The sequence below is a fragment of the Salvia hispanica genome, chromosome 1 (assembly GCF_023119035.1).
Source record: "Salvia hispanica cultivar TCC Black 2014 chromosome 1, UniMelb_Shisp_WGS_1.0, whole genome shotgun sequence".
In the NCBI taxonomy this organism is placed as follows: Eukaryota; Viridiplantae; Streptophyta; class Magnoliopsida; order Lamiales; family Lamiaceae; genus Salvia; species Salvia hispanica.
The window spans coordinates 9,815,348-9,842,228 of NC_062965.1; the positions used below are offsets into that span (position 1 = coordinate 9,815,348).

The following is a 26,881-nucleotide window of genomic DNA, read 5'->3' on the forward strand; positions in this document are numbered from 1 at the left end:
AAAGAGAGAAATAAATTTTATTTTGAAAGACAGAGGGCGTACCAAAAAATAATTGTTTCTAGCATTTTGCTTGTTAATAATTTTATTGCGGATTATGAGAATGTTTTGTCCATAACAATTTTACGATTACAAGAATTATAATATGTTGGGATTTAAGTTGATGTCAATTTTGTTCCTCCATATTGTTTAGTAGTAGTAAGTAAATTTTGAATAAATACTACTAAATGAAGCCATGGAAATTATAAGGAGGCGATGTTAGAGCTCACTGTATGAACTCGGTTACAACTGAGATTCTTGTACATGAACCAATATCTCCTACATCTCCAAAAAAGGGCGAAATACAGTAGAGAGTAGAAGATGAAGGTCAATATATATACCTAAGCTACAGCCTACAATGAACCACAACGACCGCGAAATAAAAAAATAAAAAAATTAAAAAATTAAAAATTAAAAATTAAAAAAACCACAACGACCTAATAACGAATCGTGGAGTTAGGAGGATCGATACCCATGGCCTCAAAATATACTTTCTCAGCTTCAATCCACCGATCTTGAAACATAGTCCACTCGTTTTTACACCTCTCCCTCACCTAAGTCGAGAAAACAATAACACGTTTTTCAACTTTTCTGTTCCAATACACACAAACATTTTATATTTTAGGTGGTTTCTTACCCCCTCCCATGGCGCCTTGCCTTCCTCCTCTTGACCCTGCAGAAAACTCGTGTTTTTGAGTTGTTGAAGAGTAAGACGGACCCTACCATTGGACGAGATTTAGCATATTTACCTGATTCCCAAGTGAAGGAACAGTTTGATGCACTATCCACTGAGCATCCACTACTCCTATTTTCTCATGAGCAGGCTGTTTTACAAACAGAGAGAGATTTAGGGGAGAGATAAATCGAGCAAATATGTTGTTACATGCTATAGAAACTGATGATAGCTGACCTCTACACATTTTCTAAGAGCAAAATCAAGGCCCCATCCATGGACCAAGTCATTCTGCAGCATTGTAAGTTCAAATCGTAATAAGTTGGGAGGGACGAATGTGGGCGACGCGAGAAATACCTGGATCATATGCCACACGCAGCGCCATGCATTCCGGGAGAAAACAGGGGCCATGATCTCGACAAAACTGCATACAAAAATATCTCGGATATGTAGAACATTTGAACTATGTGAGATCATACAGTAAAAAACGGATCTTTAAACAAAATTCTCGTCTCATCTACATACGCTGCACAGGGTGGCTGATGAGGGTCCGTGCACCAGCCTGGTCTTTCCTCCGCTTCCCTGTATGAAATAAGTAGCGAATTTTGGATTGAAGAAACTCGATACTCATTAGGCAGCAGATTATTAGGCAAAACTTTTATTTATGCCTACTTATGGACTTCGGTGTCTTCTCGCCTTCTCGTCATCTCCCACGTCATACCACTGTCGGGGGATAAACCAGGCTGTGAAATATCTAGCCCATGCTTCCTCACTAGCTTTATGTATCTGACATGGAGGGATAGTTTTAGCATATAACTTTGTCCAAGTTTCACAAAATGAGAGTCGAAGCGACCCATTTTCTACTCACTCCTCGGGGTTGAAGTTCTCAACTCCAAGATCTTCGTCCCAGATGAAGATATAGTCGTACGGGGCCACAATGTCAGGATGTAAGAATCTCTTCGCGTACCACCTAGAAAGATAGTTTAGTAATTGCATCGAAATACACACAAACTTCTACTTAGTTTTGGTTTTGCACATGAACCAAAAATTATGCCACCAAATAAATGAAGGAATTGCTTTATAACTTACCATTTAGTTTGCTTCCTCACACTCACGTGTATAGCCCTTTTAGACCACTCGAATTCATCCCATTCGCTTGGCCGGCCATCATAGTGAAACAACAGAACTTGGAAGTTCTCTGTCAACTGCACAGCATTGTCAGGAATTAACATAAAAAACACCTGTTTAGCAGAGAGGAAACGGGATGGCTTCCAGTTTACCTTCTTTACTGCAGCATTGATGTTGTCTTTCTGGTCGTAACCAACAGTAAAGGTCATGAGATATCTTGGCTTAACAATTAGGTCCTGCAGTGTCAAGCCTCATTATCAGATAACAACACATAATTCAGATGTACATGTGTTTGCCATCAATACTAAGCAAGGACCGATATTATAGAACTCTGCACCTTTAAAAAGATTTTATTCCAATTCAACAAGTTATAAGTATCGAGACCTCTCATCTAAGCTTTGTAACTGCTATTTAGTTTTGGAGGGTAAAAAGGTGGAACGTGACTCTCAAGGACTTGAAATTTATAGAAATGATTGCAATATGAAGTTTAGGGGAAGAACACACACCTCGCCAGGAGCACCCCACAATCTACGAGTGTACAAGTCAGAGTCAGCAACGAGAATGCCAGGTGGTAGTCTCTCTGCACCTCGAGGATTGTTTGGAACCCAGATCTGTGTAAAATCATCCACAACTAAGAAAATGAAGATAATTGGAATTTGTTGGAGTCACCAGAAGTTCTCTAACTATTAAGAGGAATACGCAATTATGTCTGATTTTTCACTAGGCGGAGATGATCATAGAACTCATATCAGAAATATATGAAGAGTTTGATTCAACATTGGGTCAACTCGCCTGGAAGATCTCTAATTGCGTTGAAAACAAGAGCTCATATGAATCCTCAGAGTTAACAGCACTCATGTAACATGAATTATTCAAATAGTTCATATCAACCACATAACTTAATCCAGAAACAGAGGGCATTATCCTAAAAATCAGAGATGTTTCAGCAGAATTCATAATTAGAAACTGCATCCACCACCTTACGCTTGCTAAACCTCTGTGATCGGGATATGCAACGAGCGTCAAGCTATGGTTTACAGCAAATTTCATGAAACTACTTACCTTAGTGTTGTTGTATTTGCGCGAGAAGCCTCTCCTTCCTTTAAGAGCCGACCATACATTTAAAAGTGCTTGAGTCGAGAGACCCGAGTACTTGTCCTCTATGTAAGTGAGATCAACAGAAGGAAATATGTTTGATGATAAGTTAACCTACAAAGGACACAGCCCAAACAATCTCCATAAGTCTCTCACCGAAATTCAAACACAGACTACCAAGAAATCGAGTAGGAAGCAAACTAGTAAAGGCGTTGAGAAGAGTGAAATCCAAATCTTCCTACCTTAGTCAATGAAAGTGTGGGAAAAGAAACACCTAAAACAAAGCCAAATATAATCCCCACAAAAGTGGTTATGATTAGCCTCATTGTTTCATTTGTTCTTCTCAAATGCCAGCCACTGCAAAAACCAAGGAATTGTTTCAACATCTGCCCCAACGATTCGAGCAACTTTTTGCTCGAATGAATGATTCTTGAACTTAAAAATTACCTAGAAACCATGGCTCTCCGTACAGGGTTACCCATTCTGCTCACAATCTCTGTAGAAGATGATCTAAATTTCACATACCGCACTATATAGCGTAGGATTCTATTCCTTCAAAATCAAAGAATCCGTTTTCAGAATAGCAACACCACAGAAATTTCTTCTCCTTTTGTTTCTCTCCAACATTAAAATGGCCAAGAATCAATCATCATTGACAACCAACATAATAATTTCTTAACAGCCCATCATCATAATTGAATCACATTACACAAAACATCCTAATATATATACAGAAATTTAAGATTATGACTCATTTGCAAGATGCACAAATATCTCGTTGGCACAAAATGCATGCTTCCAGGAATATTTAGAAAAGATGAGGCACAAAATAAAACAAAAGGAGCAATCTTCAAACGGAAAAATGTAGAATTATGATTCAATAATTCGTGAAACTGAAATGCAGGGCATTCGGGTGTCACCTTATTCAAGTAAATTGAGCTACAAAAAGGCAGAGAAATGGCAGAATCACAATGATGGGACTGTTATTAGCAAACGAATTAGAAGAAATTAGCAAAAACAAAAAAAAAAAAAAAAAAAAAAAAAAAAAACCACTGCAATTATTTTGATTTATGAGTTTTGATTTTGAATAATCAAAACTGTGGTTTCGGAGAAACGAGAATAGCTTGTTGGCCCTCGTTATTAAATTCTTCGCATATTTATACTAGCGAGGGATGTAATTATTTTTTATTTTTTTGTTGTTGTTCTGCTAAAAATAGTTTTTGTTTTCGATTAAAATTAACTTCTATTTATTATGTTAAATATCGCTCTTTAATGAGTGGATCTCATTTTAGGTAATAACAATATGCCATTATTTCATTAAATTAAATTAAATTAAATGTTATTTACGATTGATATTATTTTTTATAGACGAAGGTAGTATGTTCTATTTGGAATTTAATTTTTCAAGTAAACAAACAAAATACTCCTACTATATTTAGAATATAAAGAACTGTGTTTTATTTGGAATTTATTTTGCACAAAGTTTAGAATTGTTGCGGTTCAAGTGAAACGTTGGCTTTTTACAATGACGAACTTTCTTTATATAAGAACATGCTGGTTTGGTATATTTCGAGCAAATTCGCGTGAATAGAATCTTATTTGTATACGAAAAACTCTACAATTCACTTTTAATTCGATTCAGTAACAGTTCGCATGAATAGAATCAATATATTATTACATTGTGTTTGCTTGTGCATTTATAAGATGTTTTATAAACATTTAAATGCATAAGAAGCAAACAAAGCCTAAGTCTTTTGCTTAGTAGACTGGTTGTGGGCGCCGTCCATTTTAAGAAAACTACAGTCGGTTCTATGCAATGCTTTGCAAAAGAAAAAGAAGAATTTCACAACCTAAATAGGCTTTGGCTACCTATCGCGAAAGGTTGCAATGTCAGTCCGATTATTTCTGAGTCTTATTTAAATAAGATGACGTTGGTATGGTATAGCATTGAATGAATCTAACAGCAAGACGTGTCTTTATGCTATCTTCTAAAAGACTAGGTCTTGATAAATAACTATTTCTTAATCTACATACGTTAGCATTGAGCATACGGTATTGATTATGCACTACTTTGACTTATCATATGGTGCGGGTTTTTCTTATCCCAATAATCATGATATATTGGGTAGTAGTGATTAATATCTTGCGGTGCAAGGATCGCTATTATATTGAATCGTGCGCGGGGTGAGTCTCATTTGATAATGTCCTCAAGAGGAGCTCGAACAAGGTTTTATTATTCTGAAAACTGGCTAGTTCGAATTTAATTATTCCATGAATAATAAATAAGTGTCACTTTTGGAATTAATAAGATATTAAGCTTCTTCTCCACCAATAATACCTACGCCTTCAACTCGTTCTAAAAAAATAGGATTTCGTGGTCCAGTAGGTCCGTAAAACTCGCTAGGATAAGCAGTATTATTGAACCAGACAAAACGGATATGTAAAATACAGGATTTCCAATCCTAGCAGGAAAGGGAGAAAAAGGGATACTCAATTTAAAGTGAGTTCAGTCCATAGCAGACTTCAATTAATTAATGGACATTTGTATCTTAAGCGCGAGAAATACACATTTAAATAAATTGAAACCCGGATTACTTGTAATTTCGGATTTGGATGGGCAGTGCAGTATTATTACCATATTGGCTGATAATGATATTCCAATATAAGTTTGTACTCCCCCCGTTCCATAGTAATAGGGGCGATTTTCCATTTCCGTCCGTTCCATAGTAATAGAGTCATTTCCCTTTTTAGTAAAAGTCAACACATTTTTCCACATCTACTTTACTCTCTCTTACTTTTTTCTATCTTCATCTCTCTACCTTTTTCATTTTCCACTTTATTATCTCTTTACTTAATTCACCTAACACAATTTTTTTTAATCTCCGTGCCGAAAAGTTTTGCCTCCATTACTATGGAACAGATGGAGTATTAAATTGTGGGTTCAGTTTAATTAGTAAAACTAATTGGGTGAGGCCACATCCAAACCTCCATATATCCCTAACTGGGCTCAAATATGAACTTAATATAAATAGGAGAATAAAGGAGAAACAAATGATCATTATTTTCTTTATAGGAAATTTCGTCCCTCTCTAATTGGAGAAGGGGACGAAAATTTCAGCTCTCCTCCATGAGATTTTTAAAGTCTTCTTTATTTGAGTCCTAGTGTTCGGATAAGATCAGCCCACACTAATTTCGGAATACAGTTCGGGAACGAGTTAGAAGATTTGTGGTCTAGTATTAAAGATCATCGTGGTGAAGGCGCAAGCAATCGAGGAATCTATGGAGAATCAAATCGGTAACTCTAAACCGTAGTATTCATGTTTTAGGATTTGCGTTCTAACATGCAATTTTGTGTTAACGTGTGAATTGATTGATCCCATAATCTGTCAAATAGATTGTATGTCTGATTTATTTGTTTGGTACAAGTCTTCCACTATGCAAGAGTACTCAAACTCCAACACATGCAAGTGTTGGAGTGTATTTAATTATTTATATATCAGTTTAACACCATATATTATTTAATTTGCTTTATATTAATTAATATTCCAATAAGAATTCAAATATTACGAAAATAAATAAATAAATAAATATATAGAGTAGAGGTGCGTTAGAATGACAACACCTCTTAAAGTGACAACTGTGACACCACGCTTGACTGCAATATTATAAGTGCTAGGACTGCAATAGTATAAACGCTACACTGCGCAATCTATAGATTGCAGTCTAGCGTATTGGATATTGCAGACGGGAAAAATTGCAGTCTAATGTATTGGATATTGCAGCCCGCGAAAATTTACCCTTGAGCATTTTTTGTGATTGCCACATGGCAGCTGATTACTCGTCCACATGTACAAATGATTGGCTATGAATGGTGGTATGGTGTTACTTTAAAAGGTGTTGTCATTTTAACAAAAACTATATTGAGTATTGATAAGGCTAATTTCATGCATCGGTTATGTGGTGAAAAACACTTTATTTTACTTGGGTCTAACGCAATTTTTAAGCCGGGTGTGTGAAGGAATCGCTAGATCCAGGGAAGAGCTGGAGGCAAGGGACTAGCGAAGGAAAGTGAAGGAAAGTGAGCAAAGTTGAAGAGAAAAATGGCTAGACGAAGGGAGTCAAAAGCTGAGGGCAACAAAGACTATTCATACCTCGCTGGACCCACTTCTATGCCTATATATAGAGGAGCATGCAGCACACACCAAATACATGATTTTTGCTCTCAGCTCACACACTCACACACACTTGGGAAAAATGGGAATTCTGGGGTAGTTAAGGGTTTCTAGGGGTTTCATCTTCGGAGAGAGTTAGTGGTAACACCGTCCTCACGGAGGGCGAAGATACAATCAGTTTACATTCAGTTTTTGCACTTTTATTTCGTCGAACTTCATCGTTTGGGAAGTCGATTTGGTTGCTGGCTACTTACCGATTATCTATGCATTTAGTTTATGTCATGATGGTGTTTATCTTGTGTTGATTTACGTTGATTCTGTGTTTTTGTTTGAGGTTTTATTTCGGCAGTTGAATGTTATTCTCTGTTTGGATGTTTCTGTGCTTGATCTGGGAAATAGGTTGTGGATCTGTGTTGTTGTTGTTGATCGGTGGTTGTTTGGCGAATCTGTAGCTATGGATATACTTTTGGTCGGAGTTTGTTTCGGATGCTTGGATCCGGAGTGGATTTAGCATCCGAAGTTGGATCTGAACAGGGGAATCAAGTTGTGCATGGATTTCGAACTTTCTGCTCTCTTTTAATTTTACTTCGTCTAGTAGCCGTAGATCAGCCGTAGTTTTAATTGTTCTTCGTTTAATTGCTTTAAATTCAGTCTGCTTCGTTTTCGATCCACGTTCCATCTCTGTTTCTACTAAAATTTTTATGCAAATTGTTGGAGAAGATGATGTCGCTGTTAGTTAGTACTTTAGTTAGTTGTTTTCCAGGCTTTTCATCCGTACTTTACCTTTTCAGCAAATGGTCCCCACCGTCAGATGTTTTCCCAGGTCTAGGTAATTTAGGAAATAGTTTCTTAGATCTAGTGATTGTACCGCTCGTTCCAGTTTATATGCATGATTTCTGTTCTGCCTAGATCTAGTTGTTAGCATAGCGGATTTCAACACCAAGTCTAGTTTAATTTCCTCAACCCAAATTGCGTGGCAGCAGCCAACCCAAAAATAGTCCCGAGTCCTTGAACCTTTTTATTGCGCATTCATCTCTGTGGGATCGATCCCTACTTCCCCGTGCTAATTTGAGTATGCATGGTTGAGGGTTTTGAAGCGATATTTGTGTGTCCGACGACCGAGATCTTCCAACGATCCGTGAGTTCCTAGACCATGTGATCTAGTGGATTCGCTGGACCTAGGAAACTTGTTATTCCTTTCTGTGCACGCAGTCTAAAAACAAAGAGAAACAACTTCAAGTATATATATATATATATATATATATATATATAGGGATGTGTTAAAATGACAACTCATCTTAAAATAACACCATTCCACCATTCCTAGCCAATCATTTGTACACGTGGACGAATAATCAGCTGCCATGTGGCAATCATAAAAAATTCGCAAGGGTAAATTTACGCGGACTGCAACTTCCAATACTCTAGGTTGCAAGGTGACGCGACCTGCAATATCCAATACGCTAGACCGCAATCTATAGATTGTTGTAGATTGTTGTCTAGCATTTATACTATTGCAGTCTAGCATATATAATACCTGCAGTCTAGCGTGGTGTCACAAGAAACATTTTAATGCACCCCTATATATATATATATATATATAGGTGTGCGATCAAATACTAAGTTATGGTAATAACTAATACTCCCTCCGTCCCAGAGAAGTTGGCATACTTTGAAAATGGCACCGGATTTTAGGAGGTTTTGTTTTGTGTGTTAAATGGAGAGAGAAAATATAATTTTTATATTCATGTGAGAGAGAACTTTTTCCAAAAAGGGAAATGTGACATCTTTTGTGGGACAAACTAAAAAGGAAAGTGTGCCAACTTCTCTGGGACGGAGGGAGTAACTAATATCAATTTTGTATGTTAAAAACATCAACACAAAGACATAAATTTATCAATCTTCTTGTGCTGATAAACTTATGTCTTTGTGTTGACATTTTAAATTTACATGTTGTATTGATATAATTATGTCTTTGTGTTGACAATTTTAATGCACAATATTGAAAGTTATTAGTTACAACTGTAAATTAGTTAGCACACTAACGCAACCCTATATGTGTATATATATATATATATATATATATATATATATATATATATATAGGGATGTGATCAAATGAAAACTCTAAATATTGTACAAACTCAAAACTATGATTTGGACCATTGAAAAATGTCAACAGATCACAAAAACGTCGTTTGTCATTTCGGGAAGTTTTTTTTCATATAGTGAATAAAGGGGAAATATAGTGAAGTATAATCTGTTTCTATAGTTGGTGTATTGTGTTGTCATTTTAGTGAAGTATGATAAACTCTTGTGAAGTAAATTAAGGATATATGAATATATTTTGATATAATGATGTATATTATGCATATATTGAAATATTTAATGCTTAAGTGAAGTGTTTTTTCCAACTTTTGGCACTATTTTTTATTTTTGGGAAGAATAATGTGCCCGGGGGGAAAATATTCTAGGTTAGAGTGAATTTTGTGATGCATGCTTATAGTATCTTTTTTTTATCTGGGTGAAGAAAAACGGCTTAGGTAAAGTTTTCCCAGGTTAGAGGAAGTGTTTGTGATGCATGCTTATATTTCTGTATTTTATATTAGTGGAAAACGAGCTTAAAGTAAAAATTCCGTGGTTAAGTGAAGTATTTATGATCAAAAATTTTTTTTTCTTCCCGGTGAAGTAAAATGGCATAGAAAAATTTTTTATGGTTAGAGTAAAGGGTTTTTTGGATCTGCATATGATCTATTTTTTCATCTCAATGAAGTAAAACATCTTAAGTGAAGTATTCCATGGTTAAAGTGATGTATTTGTGATGCATGCTTATAGTGCTCGAATTTTCATCTGGGGAAGTAAAACGAGCTTAAAGTAATTTTCCCATGGTTAGAGTAAGTATTTGTGATCCATGCTTTATCACTTTTTTTTCACCCCCCGGAAAAATCGTTTAGAGAAGTATTCCAGGGTTAGATGGTTTTGTGATCCTTGTTTTTTTGCAATATTTTTTCATCTCAATGAAGTAAAACGTGCATAATTATTCCAGTTAGAGTGAAGTTTTGTGACCCTTTTCAATGGGAATTTTTACATTTTGGGGAGTAAACGTAAAGGAAAAAAGTATTATGGTTAGAGTAATGTTTGTGACCCTTTGCTTATAGTGCACTATTTTTTCAAGTGAAGAAAAATGCATAGGTAAGTATTCTATGGTTAAGTGTATAGAGCTTAAAGTGACAAAAATGTTAAGAGTGAAGTGTTTTCCCTTTTGCTTGATTGGTTTATACTTAAAGTGAAGTATCGATTATATCTTAAAATTTTTTGTGTTTTTATTTCGGGAAGTAATAGCCCTTTAGAGTAAGTATATGAGATTGACCTATGGGAGGGGAACAAGATTGGAAATGTTTTTTAAAAGAAAAAGGGGAAAAACTCCCAAAGGCTAAACAAGAATTACGTTTAAAGTGTCGGAAACAAACCATGAGTCATTGAATAAACTTGGGACAACATAAAACATTATCGAGAATGTGAAAAACATGGAGATAGATGTGGAAAAAAGATTGTTTAAACGTTCTGATCATTTGTATGGCTAGGGTTTATAATATGTGTCTTTTGTTCAATATAAACTCATCGTTTCAATTAAATTTAATATTATGTTAGCTATTTTCTTCATTGTAGAGCATATTTGCCATATAGAACATGCACTTTGAATTTGGGAGAAATCGGCGCTTGAGTTTGAGATGTTGATATACCATTCCAAAAATGCCCTTGGGCTATTATTTTTAACAAAAATCTGAAAATTTGTTTAACCTTTAATATTAAATTGGAGTAACAAGATGTGTGGCTAAGATTTATTCGCTAGTTATACACTTAAAATTAGTTAGACCTTGATCACTCCTCTATATAGACATATAAGAAGATGATCAAAACAAGTACGTACTTAAATCAAGAAATGCAGCCCAAATCTTGGCCCTAGGATTAGATGATCTAATGGTCAATAATTAACCAAAAACATGAAAGGTCATAATTAAGCAATTTTAGGTCATATTATAGGATTTGTGTTTAATGTCATATTAAGATAATTTTAGGTCATGCTTTGTTAGCATGACCCAAAAATAGACTAACTATGACCTAAAAATGCTCTACGTATGACATTGTTCTGCGATTCTGTATTTAAATCTAGTTTTCATAGATCAAAACCCTAGATATATAACAAATTACAATAAATTTAGTTAAAATAGAGAAATAATCCAGCACATTACATCTTTTGTTTTAAACGTACTATCAAATTAAAATTTCAATGAGAATAAATTAACATAAATCAACGTCACAAAAAAGATGATGATGATGATGATGATGATGATGATGATGATGATGATGATGATATGATGATGATGATGATGATGATGATGATGATGATGATGATGATGATGATGATGATGATGATGATGATGATGATGATGATGATGATGATGATGATGATAAGAAAATAATTAATTATTGGTGAGAGAGTGAAAATATAAATTATAGTTTAGTTCATTTATTTAATAAATACATCGTATGCATATTTGTTAATAACAAATTCGAAGCAAAATTGCAATTTATTTTAATTTATAAAATTATACTCCATTCGTCCCCAAAGAATATGCACTTTGAGTTCGGCACATGTTTTAACGCAAAATTAGTAAAGTAAGAGAGAGGTAGATAGAAAAAGTAAATAAAGTATTGTTAGTGGATAAAGTATATTAAGAACACTGATAATGCACGTTATAGTGTGTCCTTACATTGATGATATGTTAATCAAGGGTACTAACACACAATTGATTAAAGACACGAACGAAAACCATGATAAAGAGAAACTTTGATATGATGGATATGAGTCTAGCCGATATAATTCTTGGAATAAAAATCGTAAGAACATCTGAAGAATTCACTTGACACAATCTCATTATGTTGAGAAAGTGCTAAAGAGATTCAATGGTTATGATAGTGGGCCAACTAATACACCTATATAGCTCAACGTTCACTTGAGCAAAAGCCAAGGCGAGCCCGTTGCACAAGAAGACTATGCATGGGTCATAGGGTGCATTATGTATCTTACTAATTGCACTCGACCTGATATTGTTTGTGCCGTGAACAAGTTGAGTCGTTACATGAGCAATCCAAGCAAAGAACTTCAAGACCTAAGGCAAGGATCAATGAGCCTGATGGACTATTATTATGAGCTTCTCTCCTTGATGAGTAAGATTGGGGTGAGCGACCTGGATGAGGCCACACAAGACCGTTTCATCCAAAAAAATAGACCGATCTGATCAGCAATCAAATATAGACTAGCACAAAGAGAACACAAAGGCTAAAAGAAAAAGAACAAAAAATTCAAAGGCACGATAGATCAAGCACCTAGTGGGTAATAGGCTCTGATAACAATGATAAGGATCCATGTAGATTGTGATCCATCAACCCAAGATTTATACCCTTTGAGGATGTTTGATCTTGCAATTGAACAGAAAACACAAACGCAATAAAAAGATAGTGTGGATCTAGCCTTCAAAAACTCGATCCAAAATGATTTGATGGGAAACAAGAGATTAAAGAATGTGAATTTGATATTAACTAAATCCATTGATGGAGAAAATACTCTAAGCAATTTTCAACATAGTAGATTCAACTAGTGACTCTACTACTCAAAGAAATTCACAAACCCTTGATGCATAGTTGCATACCTATACTTGATCATACTTGATTAGATCAGTTGATGATCAAGCAACCTAGAAAACTAGGGATTGGATAAAAACTCTCTTCAAGAGAGGAAACAAGTCTCACAAGATTCTATCAAAATGATGCAAAAGAGTATTTATAGTAGGGCTTCATTCCCAAGAGAAAATGGCCCAAAAAACCTATAAAATTAAGGAACGGATAAAACGACCGGTTGCGCGTTCGGACAACGTGAAATTTCCCGCCCCGGGCGAACTCTCTTGAATCCGCTAGACATACTCCCAATCGTCCGATCAGGCGTTTGATAGCCTTGTTTTGCCCGACCGGGTGAAAACATGTTGTATGTGCTCCAGCACCCGGTCGGGCAGAGCTCCAATTCGCCCGATCAGGCGAACCCACTGCGCCCCTTTGAGCGGTTGAAAGTGTGGTCTTCGCAGCAAGCTCGACACCGGGCTTTGACGACTCTTCATGCAACAACCTCTGGACGAGATTGGAGACCCCACCTTGGAGGCACCTTGCCTTGGCTCTTGTCATGGGTCCACTTGCATCTTCAACGAGATGTGCTCCTCCCCTTGGATCGTATCAATAAATTTATATTATTAGAAATTAGAACCTACTCTTTATATCTCTATTTCTTATTATTTCAAAATTGGTACTGTATCAACAAAATGAAATTATTGTCTGAAATTGTGAACTCAAATGTCAATGGTGTATAATATATGTATAATTAACATTCTTATTAAGCATCCCAAAATGATGATGTGTCAATCATATATTTTTATCACCGGTAATATTACGCAGTGTTCAACTACTCATATAGTAGTTTATTAAATATTCAACTGCCAAAAATTAATGATTCCACGGAATCATTAATATCTTTAATTGTAATTTATAACTAAATACTATCAATGTTGGCATTAGACAGGAAATTTTTTAATAAAAATATCCTATTTCAAGATTGTACCGTAACAATGATTTTGTAACTCTTTTATCCGAATTACTACAATTTATTTGGATAAATTTAATACTATAAAAAAGTCCGAACAATAGTAGATTCAATTAGATCATCTCAGGAGTCAACGTCAAGCGAGGTGCCACGTGGCAGGGCGTTATAAAATTCTATGTTTGACCCCTAAATTTGATTTCGAAAACCAAAACACACCCCAAAAAATCTCTAAAATTCACAATTGTCATAAATTAATTAATTAATTTATTTTCAAAAAAGAAAAAATTAAAAGAAAAAACACCTGAATTTCTCGAGCAGATGAAAACGCGGAGCTGAAATTCTTCGGATTGCTTGCTTTCCTCCGAAATCCGTGGAAGCTGCTGAGTTTGCGCGATTTCCGAGTCGGCTCAGAACGATGTCGTCGCCGGACATTGCCGGAATCCTTGACAACTCGAAGGAGCTCGATCGGTTGAGGAAAGAGCAGGAGGAGGTGCTTCTCGAGATCAACAAGATGCATAAGAAGCTGATTTCCTGTGAGTCGTTTGGAGCTTTGATTTTTTTTATTATTTGCATTTATTGATAATTTGTTTTTTGTGTTTCTCGATTGGACCGTTAAATTTTGATCAGAATTGCGAGTTACCTTTTTTACTCACTTGTCTTTAATTGGATATTACGGTTGCCACAATTAAGCGTGGAAATTGCGAGTTAATGATGATTTTAAGTATGTATTGTTTGTTGTTTCGGTTACAGGCGTGAATTTTAGCTTAGAATTACGCTGAGTTGGAAAATTTGTGTTTAGGGATTGGTTTGAATAAGCTGATTGATAATGAGCTCAGGCTTGGAATGTTATTTGTGCTTTGTTTAATTATCGGGTTAGCTCAAATTGAGCTTCCATATTTGAGGGGGAGCTTGATATGACAAGGCTATGAGTTGAGTTCAGACGAGGTTTGACCGGGATTGAGAGCTCGGGTTGTTTTTTATCTTGGAAAATCTGAAAATGATTACTTAATTAATATTGTGTGAATAGTGGTATATTAGTCGAATGATTTGATATTTCTTGTTGTGGACTAAAATTCCCTTCTACATGTCGGGAGTGATGCGTGTTTAAGGAAAGAATGAGTGATTATGTTAAAGCTTGTACATGTTGGTGTAAATCATTATTATGTTCTATGTCGTCGTGAGTTATATGATCTTAAATATGTACTAGTACTTGATTATTAGATCATCCAGTGACTTGGCATTTGTTGATCATACTTACCTTTTGTTTATGCAAGCAGCACCGGAGGTGGTTGAAAAGCCGGGTGATTCTTCACTATCAAAGCTTAAGATGTTATATATGCAAGCCAAAGAGCTGTCAGAGAGTGAAGTGAGGTACGTTTTAACAATGATGTTCTTATTTTCTGAGTTTGTTGTTTCAGTTTTCTTATGAACATAAGGTGTTAAAGTCAAAGATGCTTCTTAAGTTAGTAACTTCATCTTGTATAAATATTCCACTGCTACTACCTCTAATATCCCCCTTCCCTGCACACTCATAGACAAAACAATCCATGTTTAATGACTTTTTCAATGTCACTACTGATAAATAACCGCTTATCTTAAAATTCTAGATTTCTCAGCTCTCCTTTATCATTGTTCCTGCAGTATTTCCAGTCAATTGTTGGGACAACTGGATGCATTAATGCCTTCTGGAACCCAAGGACAACATCGCAGACGGATAGGTTTGTACCCTTCCAAAAATTAATCTTCAATGGGAGTAACTATTAATGCATCTTTGTCATTCAAGATTTTAGACTGCGGAAGCTAGGCATATTATAGACTTTTTTCAATTGGTAGAAGAAATAAACATGAGTAATAGAGAGAACATGGGAAACATTTGATAAGTTTCTAGTCACATTTCATATTTGTATTCTATTGTCCATCAATATTACTTAAGAACTTCATGTATCACAGAAGGCAGTGAGCAGAAAAAGAAGAGGGTAAAGGCTGATTCAGAAGTCCCGAGGCTATCTCCTTCAATGAGAAGTCATCTGGAGTCGTTGGCGAGTTTGAAGGGTGAACAAGTATGTGCCCAGCGTAGATTTTCAATACCGTTTCCTTATCAAATTTCCGGTCCCTCATACTTTTTGGAGGATTATTGCCCTCTTGCTATTTGCATGTGATTCTTACTGTGGCATGGACTTGCTAATGCCTTTTGAATTCTTACCTCCAAATGATTTAGGTGGCAGCCAGGATCACTCAAGAGAATTCCGGAAAGGATGAGTGGTTTGTGGTGAAAGTAATCCATTTTGACAAGGAAACAAGAGAGTAGGTTTCCAGCTCCTCACAACTCTAATGAGCAAGCTCTGCTTTTTATTTACTGGGATCAAACGAAGTTTGGCATTTTCGAGAAAGTACATTAATTTAATTTAATTTATGTAGATTTGAGGTGCTGGACGAGGACCCCGGTGAAGATGAAGAGAGTACTGTGCAGAGGTAAATGCCTTCCTAATTTTATAGTGTACTCTACTTGACAATTTGTATGTTTCTGCATAATACTTGTATATTTTAGTCCTGTACAAGACTGTTACTACTTTTTTTTGTTTTTATTTTAGATTTTTCTTCTTAGTATTAGAGTTAAATTGGCTCAAGGATTGCTGTTCATTTTGACATGAAAAATAATACTCTTGAAATGAGGTGCAACTTCTTTTGGGCAATTTCTGTAAAGACAGATAACTTAATTTACATTGTAATTTGACCACTTAATAAGTTTCTCAACAATAATTAGAGTACAGTTTAGTGCTAGTATAGTATTAAAATTGTGTGTACGCGTTATATGCTACTATAGCAGTTTAACCTAGCAACAAACAGCATTTTAATATAAAATGAGAAGTGTAAATTGTTCGTAGCTGTTATGGTTTAAAGGTTGTTTTTAGGTTGTGCAGGCTAAATTTCCCTCTGCGTTTGTGTCCTTTCTAAGAAATTTATTCACAGATTAAGTCAAAATCGTCTTTGTTTAGCAATGAAATTACTGATTGAATCTTGTTATTGAGTTATGGGACATTTACTATATAACTCTGTGGCATCTAACAATATCTGTTTTCTGCTCTCAGAAAATACAAGCTGCCTATGTCTCATATCATACCTTTCCCAAAACGGAGCGATCTGTCGAACATCCCTGACTTTCCTACTGGTAGGCATGTTTTAGCTGTGTATCCAGAGACCACAGCGCTATATAAAGCAACTGTATGCCAGACCCGTAAGGTATTTGTTGGTGCTTATTGATCACATTTACCTATAAAACAGAGTGAACTAACCACCATTTTTCTCATCCAAACTGCAATGCTCGTGAAAATCTCAATTTTATAGAGGAAAATCGACGAGTAAGTAGTTCTGCACCTCTTATTTTCCCTCACATTACCCTCTTCTTCAGATGACTTCAGATTCTGAACCACGAAACTATGTTTCTTGGCTCTTTACAGTTATGTAGTGGAATTTGACGATGATGAAGAGGATGGAAATTTACCAAAACGGTTGGTGCCATTCTACAGGGTTGTCGCCCTTCCAGATGGATTTCGTCAGTGATTATATGCTAATTATCATTGTAAAGTGGTGTTTTCTTAGGTTGAGTGAGTGTGAGTGTGTCTACGTGTGTGAGAGAAAGAGAGAGAGGCGTTGCGCCTAATGTATCTATTATCCTAGTAGAAACTAACCTTAACTTAAAACAGGATAATCACACTGTAGTATTGGTAGAGTAATGCAATTTATTTTGCAGTTATATTGTGCCAATGCATTGATGAATTTTGTCTAGAAAGTTCGTTTATGATGCGAAGTTGTCATCAGGTTCACCGGAATAGTGGTGGCGATTCGACGATGAACTCACAGGTACAGTAGAGATGATCGGAATATGTATTTGATGGAGTGATAGTTCGGTAGCTAACTGCCTCGATTGAACGTAACAACTAATTTTCTAACTGTCTTCTTAGCTGTTGAACGGTCCAGCTGTGATTAAATGCTCCTGCTCATAATGACAAGATGGAGGGAGAAGGGTGGAGGAATGACCTACACCAGTCATAATGACAACACATTTTGACGATATTGACTAGAAGTGAATCAAAAGTTGTACTCCCTCCGTCCAAGGAAGATGATACATTTCTTTAAGTGGTATGAGATTTTATGTAGTTTTATTTTGTGTTAAGTGTAGAGAATAAAGTAAGAGAGAGGAAAAAAAAAAGATAAAAAGTGTATCCAATTTTAGTAATGAGTCATCTTGATTGGTACAATCCAAAAAAGGAAAAGTGGATCATCTTCAATGGGACGGAGGGAGTAAAAAGTACATGAACCAACCATTCAATAAAAGATTACGTTCCCTATTCAAAAAAAAGTTATCTTCTCTTTCTATTTTTATTAGTCCACTAAAATTAGTCTCATACTCATTTTGTCCCAAATGTCACATTTGTCTTTTTAGTTTGTCCAACAAAAAATGTCACATTATCATTCATTGGAAAAAGTTCTTTGTCACATTAATTTTTAAATTATAAAAATTAATGTATAAAATATACTTTCTACATCCATTTAAAACATAAAACAAATACTTCCTAAAATCTTGTGATATCTTAGGACGGAGGAATACTAAAAATGAAAAGTTACTCTCAATTTATAATCACTTTTTATCTTTCCCTTTTCTAGGCGGACACAGAAAGCATATGGGGCTATTTTATTAAAAAAGGTTTATTTAAACTACAACTCTGTACTCCCTCTGTCCCGGCTAAGATGACATATTTTTTAACCGGCACGAGATTTTAGAAGTTGTTGGTTAAAGTGTTTAACTAAAGAGAGAAAAAGTAGGTGTAAGTATTAAAATAGAGAGAGAAAGAAAGATGAATATTTTAATATAAGTAAAAAATAGTGGTTGGATGTATTAACTGGAGAAAGAAAGTTTCCAAAAAAGGAAATGTATCATCTTAGTTGAGACAAACTAGAAAGGAAAACGTGTCATCTTAAGTGGGACGAAGGGAGTAATATAATTTAGCTCATTGATAGGAGATGTTATATAAAAAATTTACATAAATTTGATATAAATTTTTCTAAATTTTCGAAAGGAAAAAAAAAACATGTTTATTAGGGGTTAAGGCCCCAGAGTCCAAGATATTTCTATGCATGTCTATGCCAATGAGATTATTTTATGTGGAGAAAGGAATACTCCATTTGTCCCCAAAGAATATGAACAATGGATTTGGCACGGATTTTAATAAATAAGAGAAAAAGTGAGAGAGAGAAAGTGTAAATAATATTAGTGGAGAGTGGAGTCTACATTATTGTAGTGGTATAAGTTGTAAATAAATGATGTGTAGTAGCAATAATTTGTTTGACTTTTCAAAATTGGAAAGTTCATACTTTTCAGGGCCGACGAAAAAGGAAATAGTTCATACTCTTCGGGAACGGAGGGAGTATTAGTTAACAATGATGGTATTATCAAACTATTCCTAGACTTATGAGTAATTTATAATTTCTTACAAAATGTACATTTATTAGTTAGCAATGATGGTATTTAATAGTGCTTCATCTGTCTCAAGGTAAATGTCATACTTTCTTTTTAGTTTGTCTCAAATAAATGTTACATTTCCTTTTTTTTAAGTTTTCTCTCACATCAATATATAAAAATATAGTTCAAACACGCCCTTAACACGCAATCTAGGGATGTTAGTGCAACTCGCAACCCGTGGGCTAGCCCGAATTGCCTGATAATTTAGAGGGTTAGGGTCAGAAATTTTCAACACGATCAGCCCGTAACCCGAGTGGGGCATAACGGAAACCTGATGGGCGGGCCAAGTGGGTTCGACCTAGGTACAAATATTGTCTATTTTGTCTTCGTATTTGATACACATTCAACATTTCACCAATTATTTATATATAATATAAACAACTATAAATAAACATTCAATTTTATACTTAATATTTAGATTTTTATCAATATAATAACCGATAATTAAATTAAAATTTTCATATTAAATAAAAAATATTGTATTGCTTTTAAATTTTTCAAAATACTTTAATTTTATATTATCTATACAATTTAAAATTAGTATTTAATTATGTTTGAGTTTAAACATGTATTCAGAATTATCATAATTAATATTTTACATCCTATAAATATGATTAATCTTCATCATTATGTATTGGATTGACCACATGTTAATTTTATTGGTAGCAGTCTGATTTAGCTCCTGGACTAGTCCGAAGCCCGAACATTTTGGATTAGGGTTGAATATTAATAATCTAATAAAACCACAATACGATTAGCCTCCTGATTAACTCAGCCCGAGGAGGGTTGCCCGAAACCCTTAAGGCTGACTCAATTGACATCTCTAGTGACATCTATTATGAGACAGAGAGAGTATCAAACTATTCCTTAGAAATTCGAACATTGAACTAGTTTGATAATTTCTTAAAAATTAATTCACATATTTATATAATTTCATAAAAAAATAATTAGCTATTTAAAGTATTAAAATATTTACCTAACTCTAACAATGTATATAATCATACGTAACATTGTTATATAAATTGATTTTATAATTAAATTGTACTAATTTTCAATTATAATAAATTTATTTTTCTTATCACTCTCTACGAAAAAATAAGTTTTATTTATGGAGTTTGTGTTTTGCCTTAACAACTTCAAACTTTTGTAAGGGCATCCACAGTGGGGCGGAGGATAGCCCGCCCTAAATCCTACCCTATGCTCTGCCACATCATCATTCTATCCTCCTATCATTCCACATACAATGGGACGAACTATAGCCCGCCCTATAATCCGCCCTATAGTTTTTACTTCTATTTTGTATTTAATTTATGTTTGCAAATATATCAAGCAGAATAAATAAATAAAAACACCACAATTAAGGCAAATCTAAACAAGTGCACTACAGATAAAGAGGCTAGTCTAAAGCATTCCCAACTTGCGGTAGAGGTGCTCGATCATATCCTGAAGGTATGCGACTTGAGTCGGGTCGTCCGTCTTCCTGAGGGCGTTGTGCGTGTCCAATAACGTCCTAAAGTCGGCGGAGGCCACCAACTTCGTGTAGGCATGTCCAGCAGCCGAAGTCGGGGCCGTGGTCGCGCCCAGGGTCGGGGTTGGGGTCGGGGCAGGTAGCGCGGCCTGTGAGGATGTCGCCTTCGCCTTGCCCTTGCCCTTGCCCTTAGAAGCCTTGATGCCAGCGGGACGCCGGAAGGACATCAGTGTGCCAGAACTCTCATCCTTGTACACCGGATGGTTGAGGTCCATTGGAGTTGCGCCGCTGTCGCTGCTCCTATAATCACCGGCGAAGGTGTGCTTCGCCCTCTTCTTCGCCGTCGCCGATTGGGGCAGCATACCTCCAACGAACTTCTACTTCTCCTTCAAGAGGAGTTAGGACTGGAAGTGCTTGAAATCGTCGTACAATGACATGTACGACGCAACCGCTTTGTTGCGCACATCCGTCAGACTCTCGCCGCTGCCCTGCTCCCTCATGCACTTCTCGTACTCCACCGCGAACAAATTGACCTGCTTCTTTATTTGTTCCCAGTGCTTGCAGAGCTATTCCCTTTGGCGCTTGTAGGCGGTCGGCGGCTTGGCCTCGTTGTATTTTTCAGCGATGCGCTCCCAATACGCACATATCTTCTGGTTGTTGACGAACACTGGATCCTCTGAAATATCAATCCAACACCTCATCAGGACGGTGGATTCTTCTGGTAGTTCGTCCTCCGCGGGGCGAACTCTTCATTCACCGCCGGAAGCGAAAACTTCTGGACTCTTGCCTTGGTCCGCTTCTTCTTGGTGGCGGAGCCTGAGGTGGCGGCGGCGGAGGAGCGGCCGTGGGGTAGGGCGGGTGCGCGGGTGGGAGAAGGCTCCATGTCTGACAGCCCGTACGAGTCCGTGCTGAAATTGGGATCGTACTGGGTGTTGGTATTCATTGGGTTCTGTACCCGGCCACCGTGCACCACTACCATCGAACATCGGACTATTCGGACTTGGGTAATCTTTAGGATTCATTTTGTTTGAAATATTTAGAGAGCGTGGATGAGTGGATGGAATGATAATGGAGTGAAAAATGGGATGTATATATAGTGTGTGAAAATAGAAAAAGATAAAAAACAAAAACGCGTCGCATCGTCCGCGTCGCCCACAATGGGGCGGGTGATACCGCGGAGGATGCATCGGGCGCGGATGATGGAGAAGCCATCGTCCGCGAGGCTATGGTGGCGGATGAAGGGGCGGAGGATGCATCATCCGGGCTATCCTCTGCCCCTTGTGGATGGCCTAAGTAAATAAGAAAGTGATACATACATTGGAGGTGAAATGCAAGGGTGTTGGTTGCTACCTTCCATTAGCATGTTCATTAGCGTGCACACTATAACTTTATGTACCATGTCCTATTAAAAGCACCTATAAAATCATAGTACTTCCTCCGACCATAAAAAATAGTCTTATTTAAGAAACATTTCTACAATGAAGTTCATTACAAGTACTCTACACAATAGTACTCCTTTCGTCCCAAGATAGTTGAATCGTTTCTTTCTTGCACCTACATTACTCTCTTTCTTACATTATTCTCTTTCTTACATTACTCTCTCTCGATTTTAACTATTTATTTCATTTTTCCAAAACAAGTGAAAAGACTCAACTATCTTAGGACGGAGAGAATATACGAGACCAACTGTTAAATGATTGTACATGTGTGGATTAGTCTAATAATAGAGATTAATATTTGAAATAAAAAAATCAGACCCCATTGCCACAAAACTGGCTTCGCATATGATTGTATACATTCTAAGAGGAAAGTGTTAATATATTTCCTTAAACGCCGCCTCAATTAAACAAACACATTCATATTGACAATGATATATTACAAAATACAATATTAATGGAAGCAACATATATATGATTTTAATAGTTAGCTTTTGGAGAATGCATCAGCTGGGTTTCATTGGAGTTCATTTACGTGGCTGACTGTACAGTTCTACTAATATTTCTTGATTCGTGACACAGAAATTCTGCATAGCCTATTACAGAGGCACAATAGTCTAATCCACAATTACAATTATGTCCAAAATCAGTTGCAGCATCCACCTCGTTGCGCTACAGCTCCATCTCTTCCACCTGTTGCACCTTGGGTGCGCCCGTACCCAATTTTGATACCCGACGACTGAAATTTTGCCAATGCATATCCTTTTGTTAGTTTTGCTATTAAGCTACTCCCTCCGTTCCATGTTAATAGAGTCATTTTTCTATTTTGGAAAGTTCCAAGTAAATTGAGTCATTTCTATTTTTGGCAAAAAGTAATTCTCCTTTTTACTTTATTCTCTCTTCATCTCTCTTACTTTACTCTCTCTTACTTTTTTCACCATCCATTTAACACACTATTCTTAAACTCCGTGCCGAAAAGAAATGCCTCTATTAACAAGGAACGGAGGGAGTATTAAACTAAATCAAGAAGACTACAAATATCCCTTGGTATGCATGTCAAATTCTTAGCCACGAGCATCAGATGAGAATTCACACACAGTACTGATTCATATACCACCTTCCTATTTAAGATGATCTAATATGAAAAAAAAATCACACAACGAGCAATCATTGAATCAGTGACTAACCTCGTTAGACACGTCAAAAACACCTTCCTGGATCTTCTGAAGTATCTTGGTGGCCGTGTTAGTGAAAGCCTATACAGAAATTACAATAGAAGTAAATGGAAACCAAAATTACTATCATAATGCGGAAGTAACATAACATAAAAGGGTTGTTCCTTTTGGGTTTTGAACTACCTCCTCTACATTTTGTGCTGTTCTTGCAGATGCCTCCAAGAACAGAAGTCCATTTTCTTTTGCAAACTGTTCTCCTTCCTCTTTGCTTACTGCTCTCCTTTGAGAAAGATCACTTTTATTTCCTACAAGTATGATTGTCATATTTGGATTTGCATGCTGCTTAGCATCTTCAAGCCAGCTTGCGAGGTGATTAAAAGTCTCCCTCCTAAAATAGTTTGTATCAGCATGCTGAACTATTTGAATGCATTATATGTGAAAGGAAATGGTAAATATGGCTAGAGCATAGTCCAGCCTCAAATATACATTCGTCAGTTTCATACTTCAACTCTATAGAAGATTGAATTTCAAGAATGAATGAAATTATTGCATTGCATATCATTTACTTTCAATAAAAGAAGAATTTCAATGTAACTCCCGATTCATCTCGTAGGGGCTTCACTATATTTTTTTATTGTCAAAATATATACTTTCTCTATCCCATTATAAGTGAGTCGTATTCCTTTTAGGTCTTCTGACTATGAGTAATTTCGTTTTTAGCAAAATACAAAACAACACAATTAAACATTATTTTTCTTAATCTTATGCCCAAAAGAACGCTTTACTTACGGAAAAGGTACATAGGAGTATATATTATACATACAAAATAAACAAATGTAATCATAATTATAAAATTGCATATATAATGATCAACACATATTTAACCAAGAGGAAAAAAATATGTAATAAGCGTTATTTTACTTTTTAACAGTGCTAACAGTTTCCCTAATTTCTAAAGAAACAAAAGTGTAAACATAAATAGAGTAAGTTCGAAACAGGGCAACAATTGTTGCTTCACTTGTAAAAGCGTGCAATTCATAAAATGACTTTATAACATTTAAATTAGTTTTCATCATCTTATTCCTTAAATGTAACACCATGGCAGGGCAGCATTGTTATAATTCTTTCTCTGTAATTTCAGCCCTGTGTCTTCTTCCATCTAACAATTTATTCTATATCAGTATTGTTTCAGTAAGGGCTTAACTCAGTTTTTGAAAATTTTGTTAATTTTAGAAATGGGAAAATAAAAAAAATTAAATTGGGTAGGGGCTTAAGCCCCTACGTTGTGCCTTCTGTGTCCGCCATTGAGGCCAAGTAAAGAATGTTAACAGTATTGGCAATGACCTGAGCATGTGTACAAACTAAAATGTTGAGAACATAGAACAAAATGCATATGATCTAGCGAGTGATCCAGATAAGCAAATTTGAACTGCAATATGGCCTGACATGTACTACGACAAATGCTTATGTGCTTAGCATGACAAATTTCAGCAAAATCCTGGTGAGGAATATTAAAAAATTGGCAAAACTAATCTTAAGTACCTTAGAAAGTGTAAAGAATCTATGGTGGAGAGTCAAAGCTATCAATTACTAGGAATACTAATGCTAGCTTCCAAACTCTATGGTGGAGAAGTAAGTTGGAATAGTTCCAAACAAAGTGTAACTGCAGATTCGACGGAGTATATTGCTACATCTAAGCTGCAAAGAAAGCCATTGCTTTGTCGGAGTTCGAAAGAGAATTTGGTATCATTCCGAGTGCCAACAGTGCAATATCTTTGTATTTTAACAACATTGGTGCAGTTGAGCGTGCAGTCAAAGATTAAAAAATCCTAACCTTACTGCACTCATATAATTCAACTCCAAAGCACCAATGAGATTGGACATTGTACTATAATGCTAAAACAAGATACAAAAGCATAACATACAATTAACTAAGTACAGGAGAATATGATGGTATTCCTCTACCTGGTGATGTCGTAAACCAAAAGCGCACCAGCTGCCCCTCTGTAATACGATCTAGTGATCGACCTGAACGATTCTTGACCGGCCTGAACAAAGACATAAATTTGCAGGTAAGAAAGCCTAACGCCATTTCGCAATTTCCAGAGTCGCAAAATCATAAACACAGACATCTATATATCCAACCCCTAAATTAGTACTGCATTTCAACAAAATTACCAATTATCACAAAAATCAAGCATGAACCTGTTATTTAACCCTCTCGGATTCCATACAATATAAATTTAATCAAATGTCCATTACACAAATAAAAACGAAACTGAATCAGAAAAGTAGGGAGAAGTTACAGTGTCCCAAATCTGAAGCTTAATTGGGCGGCCGTCGATGGTAACCATCCGAGCACCGAATTCAACTCCGATTGTGAGATCATGCACCGGCTGGAACCTCTTATCCGTGAACTGCAGAAGCAAACACGATTTGCCCACACCTACAGATGCGAAGCGCGATGATTAAAATCAAAATTGAGCTGGGGTTTAAGGGGGAAACGGAAGCAGATGATGGATTGAGCTACCTGTGTCGCCGATGATGATGTACTTGAAGAGGTAGTCGTACGACATTCTTCTCGAAACGACCACGTTGAGCGACTGTGGAGGTTCTTTTTTGTTTTTCCTTAGCTTCTCTGGTTTCTGTTGATTGCGTGAACAATGATGCTTTTTTGTGTAGCCGTGTGCTTTGGTGTATGTGTATGCATTTGGAGATTATAGAATATCCTTTCACTAGATTATCTCCGTTATACCCGATTAAATTTTATTTTTTAATATTAAAGCATTATTTTTTCTAGCATATCAAATGAGATGCATCCTTTAAAAATAACAACTTTTAAAATAATACTAGTACAAATTTAAGTGCATAATTAATTAAATTATAGAAAGATAAAAGAATAAAAAAAGGATTTCATTCGTCACATAAAACTAGATATTTAGAACAACACAAGATCTAATGCATAATAAATAGTGTATGAGAGATAGAAATAAAATAATTTTAATATGATTAATGAAGAATGCCGTTCACCTTATTAGTGAGAAACACAAAACCAAAACTAGGAAGAAGCTATTTTTATATGACAAACTAAAATGACAAAAGTCTCTATTTTTATGAGAATAATGTAGTATTAAATTATTATTAGTGGATAATGAGTAACACCTTAGCTAAAATGATTCCCAAATTGAAAAGTGCTTAATTTCAAAGGACAAACTAAGATAAAATTAGTTGTTATTTTTTAAAGGATGGAAAGAGTACGAGTCTATTTTTATTTATATTAACTACATTCAAATATATAAAAATTCTTTTTAATATAATTCTTTTTATAAATTTAAGTATAGAAAGTACAAAAATGATTGAAAATGAGGTTTACACATTTCCAGTACCTGCAAACAAATACTCCCTCTGTTCCAATAAATATGAAACGTTTGCTTTTCGGCACAGAATTTTATATAGTGTTGTTTTGTGAGTTAAAGAAGAGAGAGTAAAGTAAGAGAGATGAAAAAGTAGAGATAAAATTATTTC

General features: G+C 35.7%; 3 protein-coding genes across 5 annotated transcripts; 1 reads left to right on the forward strand and 2 right to left on the reverse strand.

Moving 5' to 3' along the window:
* Nucleotides 1–239: 239 nt before the first annotated feature.
* Nucleotides 240–3,962, reverse strand: LOC125200638. 2 transcript variants are annotated; one of them, XM_048098329.1, is made up of 15 exons: nucleotides 3,853–3,940; nucleotides 3,380–3,484; nucleotides 3,175–3,289; nucleotides 2,900–3,046; nucleotides 2,344–2,448; nucleotides 1,990–2,073; nucleotides 1,799–1,914; nucleotides 1,578–1,679; nucleotides 1,382–1,495; nucleotides 1,235–1,291; nucleotides 1,067–1,133; nucleotides 947–1,000; nucleotides 786–860; nucleotides 674–709; nucleotides 240–590 (listed from the first exon to the last, which is right to left on the reverse strand). In XM_048098329.1, exons 2-15 carry the CDS (start codon nucleotides 3,412–3,414, stop codon nucleotides 474–476), a joined length of 1,224 nt encoding a protein of 407 aa, XP_047954286.1. In that variant the 5' UTR covers nucleotides 3,415–3,484; nucleotides 3,853–3,940; the 3' UTR covers nucleotides 240–473. The 2 variants fall into 2 exon arrangements, with proteins under 2 accessions (XP_047954286.1, XP_047954285.1); XM_048098328.1 differs by having other exon boundaries at nucleotides 947–1,133; nucleotides 3,853–3,962.
* Nucleotides 3,963–14,012: 10,050 nt separating this feature from the next.
* On the forward strand, nucleotides 14,013–17,510 carry LOC125207519 (SAGA-associated factor 29 homolog A-like). Of its 2 annotated transcripts, none has more exons than XM_048106903.1 (9): nucleotides 14,013–14,289; nucleotides 15,034–15,127; nucleotides 15,398–15,474; nucleotides 15,707–15,816; nucleotides 15,975–16,060; nucleotides 16,175–16,228; nucleotides 16,846–16,996; nucleotides 17,102–17,115; nucleotides 17,215–17,510. In XM_048106903.1, the coding sequence occupies exons 1-9, from the start codon at nucleotides 14,172–14,174 to the stop codon at nucleotides 17,315–17,317; spliced, it is 807 nt and encodes a 268-aa protein (XP_047962860.1). In that variant the 5' UTR covers nucleotides 14,013–14,171; the 3' UTR covers nucleotides 17,318–17,510. The 2 variants fall into 2 exon arrangements, with proteins under 2 accessions (XP_047962860.1, XP_047962868.1); XM_048106911.1 differs by having other exon boundaries at nucleotides 15,710–15,816.
* A 5,077-nt stretch (nucleotides 17,511–22,587) lies between these two features.
* Nucleotides 22,588–26,055, reverse strand: LOC125210592 (ras-related protein RABB1b). Its single transcript, XM_048110130.1, has 6 exons — nucleotides 25,887–26,055; nucleotides 25,663–25,802; nucleotides 25,322–25,404; nucleotides 23,540–23,744; nucleotides 23,369–23,437; nucleotides 22,588–22,920 (listed from the first exon to the last, which is right to left on the reverse strand). The coding sequence occupies exons 1-6, from the start codon at nucleotides 25,930–25,932 to the stop codon at nucleotides 22,828–22,830; spliced, it is 636 nt and encodes a 211-aa protein (XP_047966087.1). The 5' UTR covers nucleotides 25,933–26,055; the 3' UTR covers nucleotides 22,588–22,827.
* Between the last annotated feature and the right edge of the window lie 826 nt (nucleotides 26,056–26,881).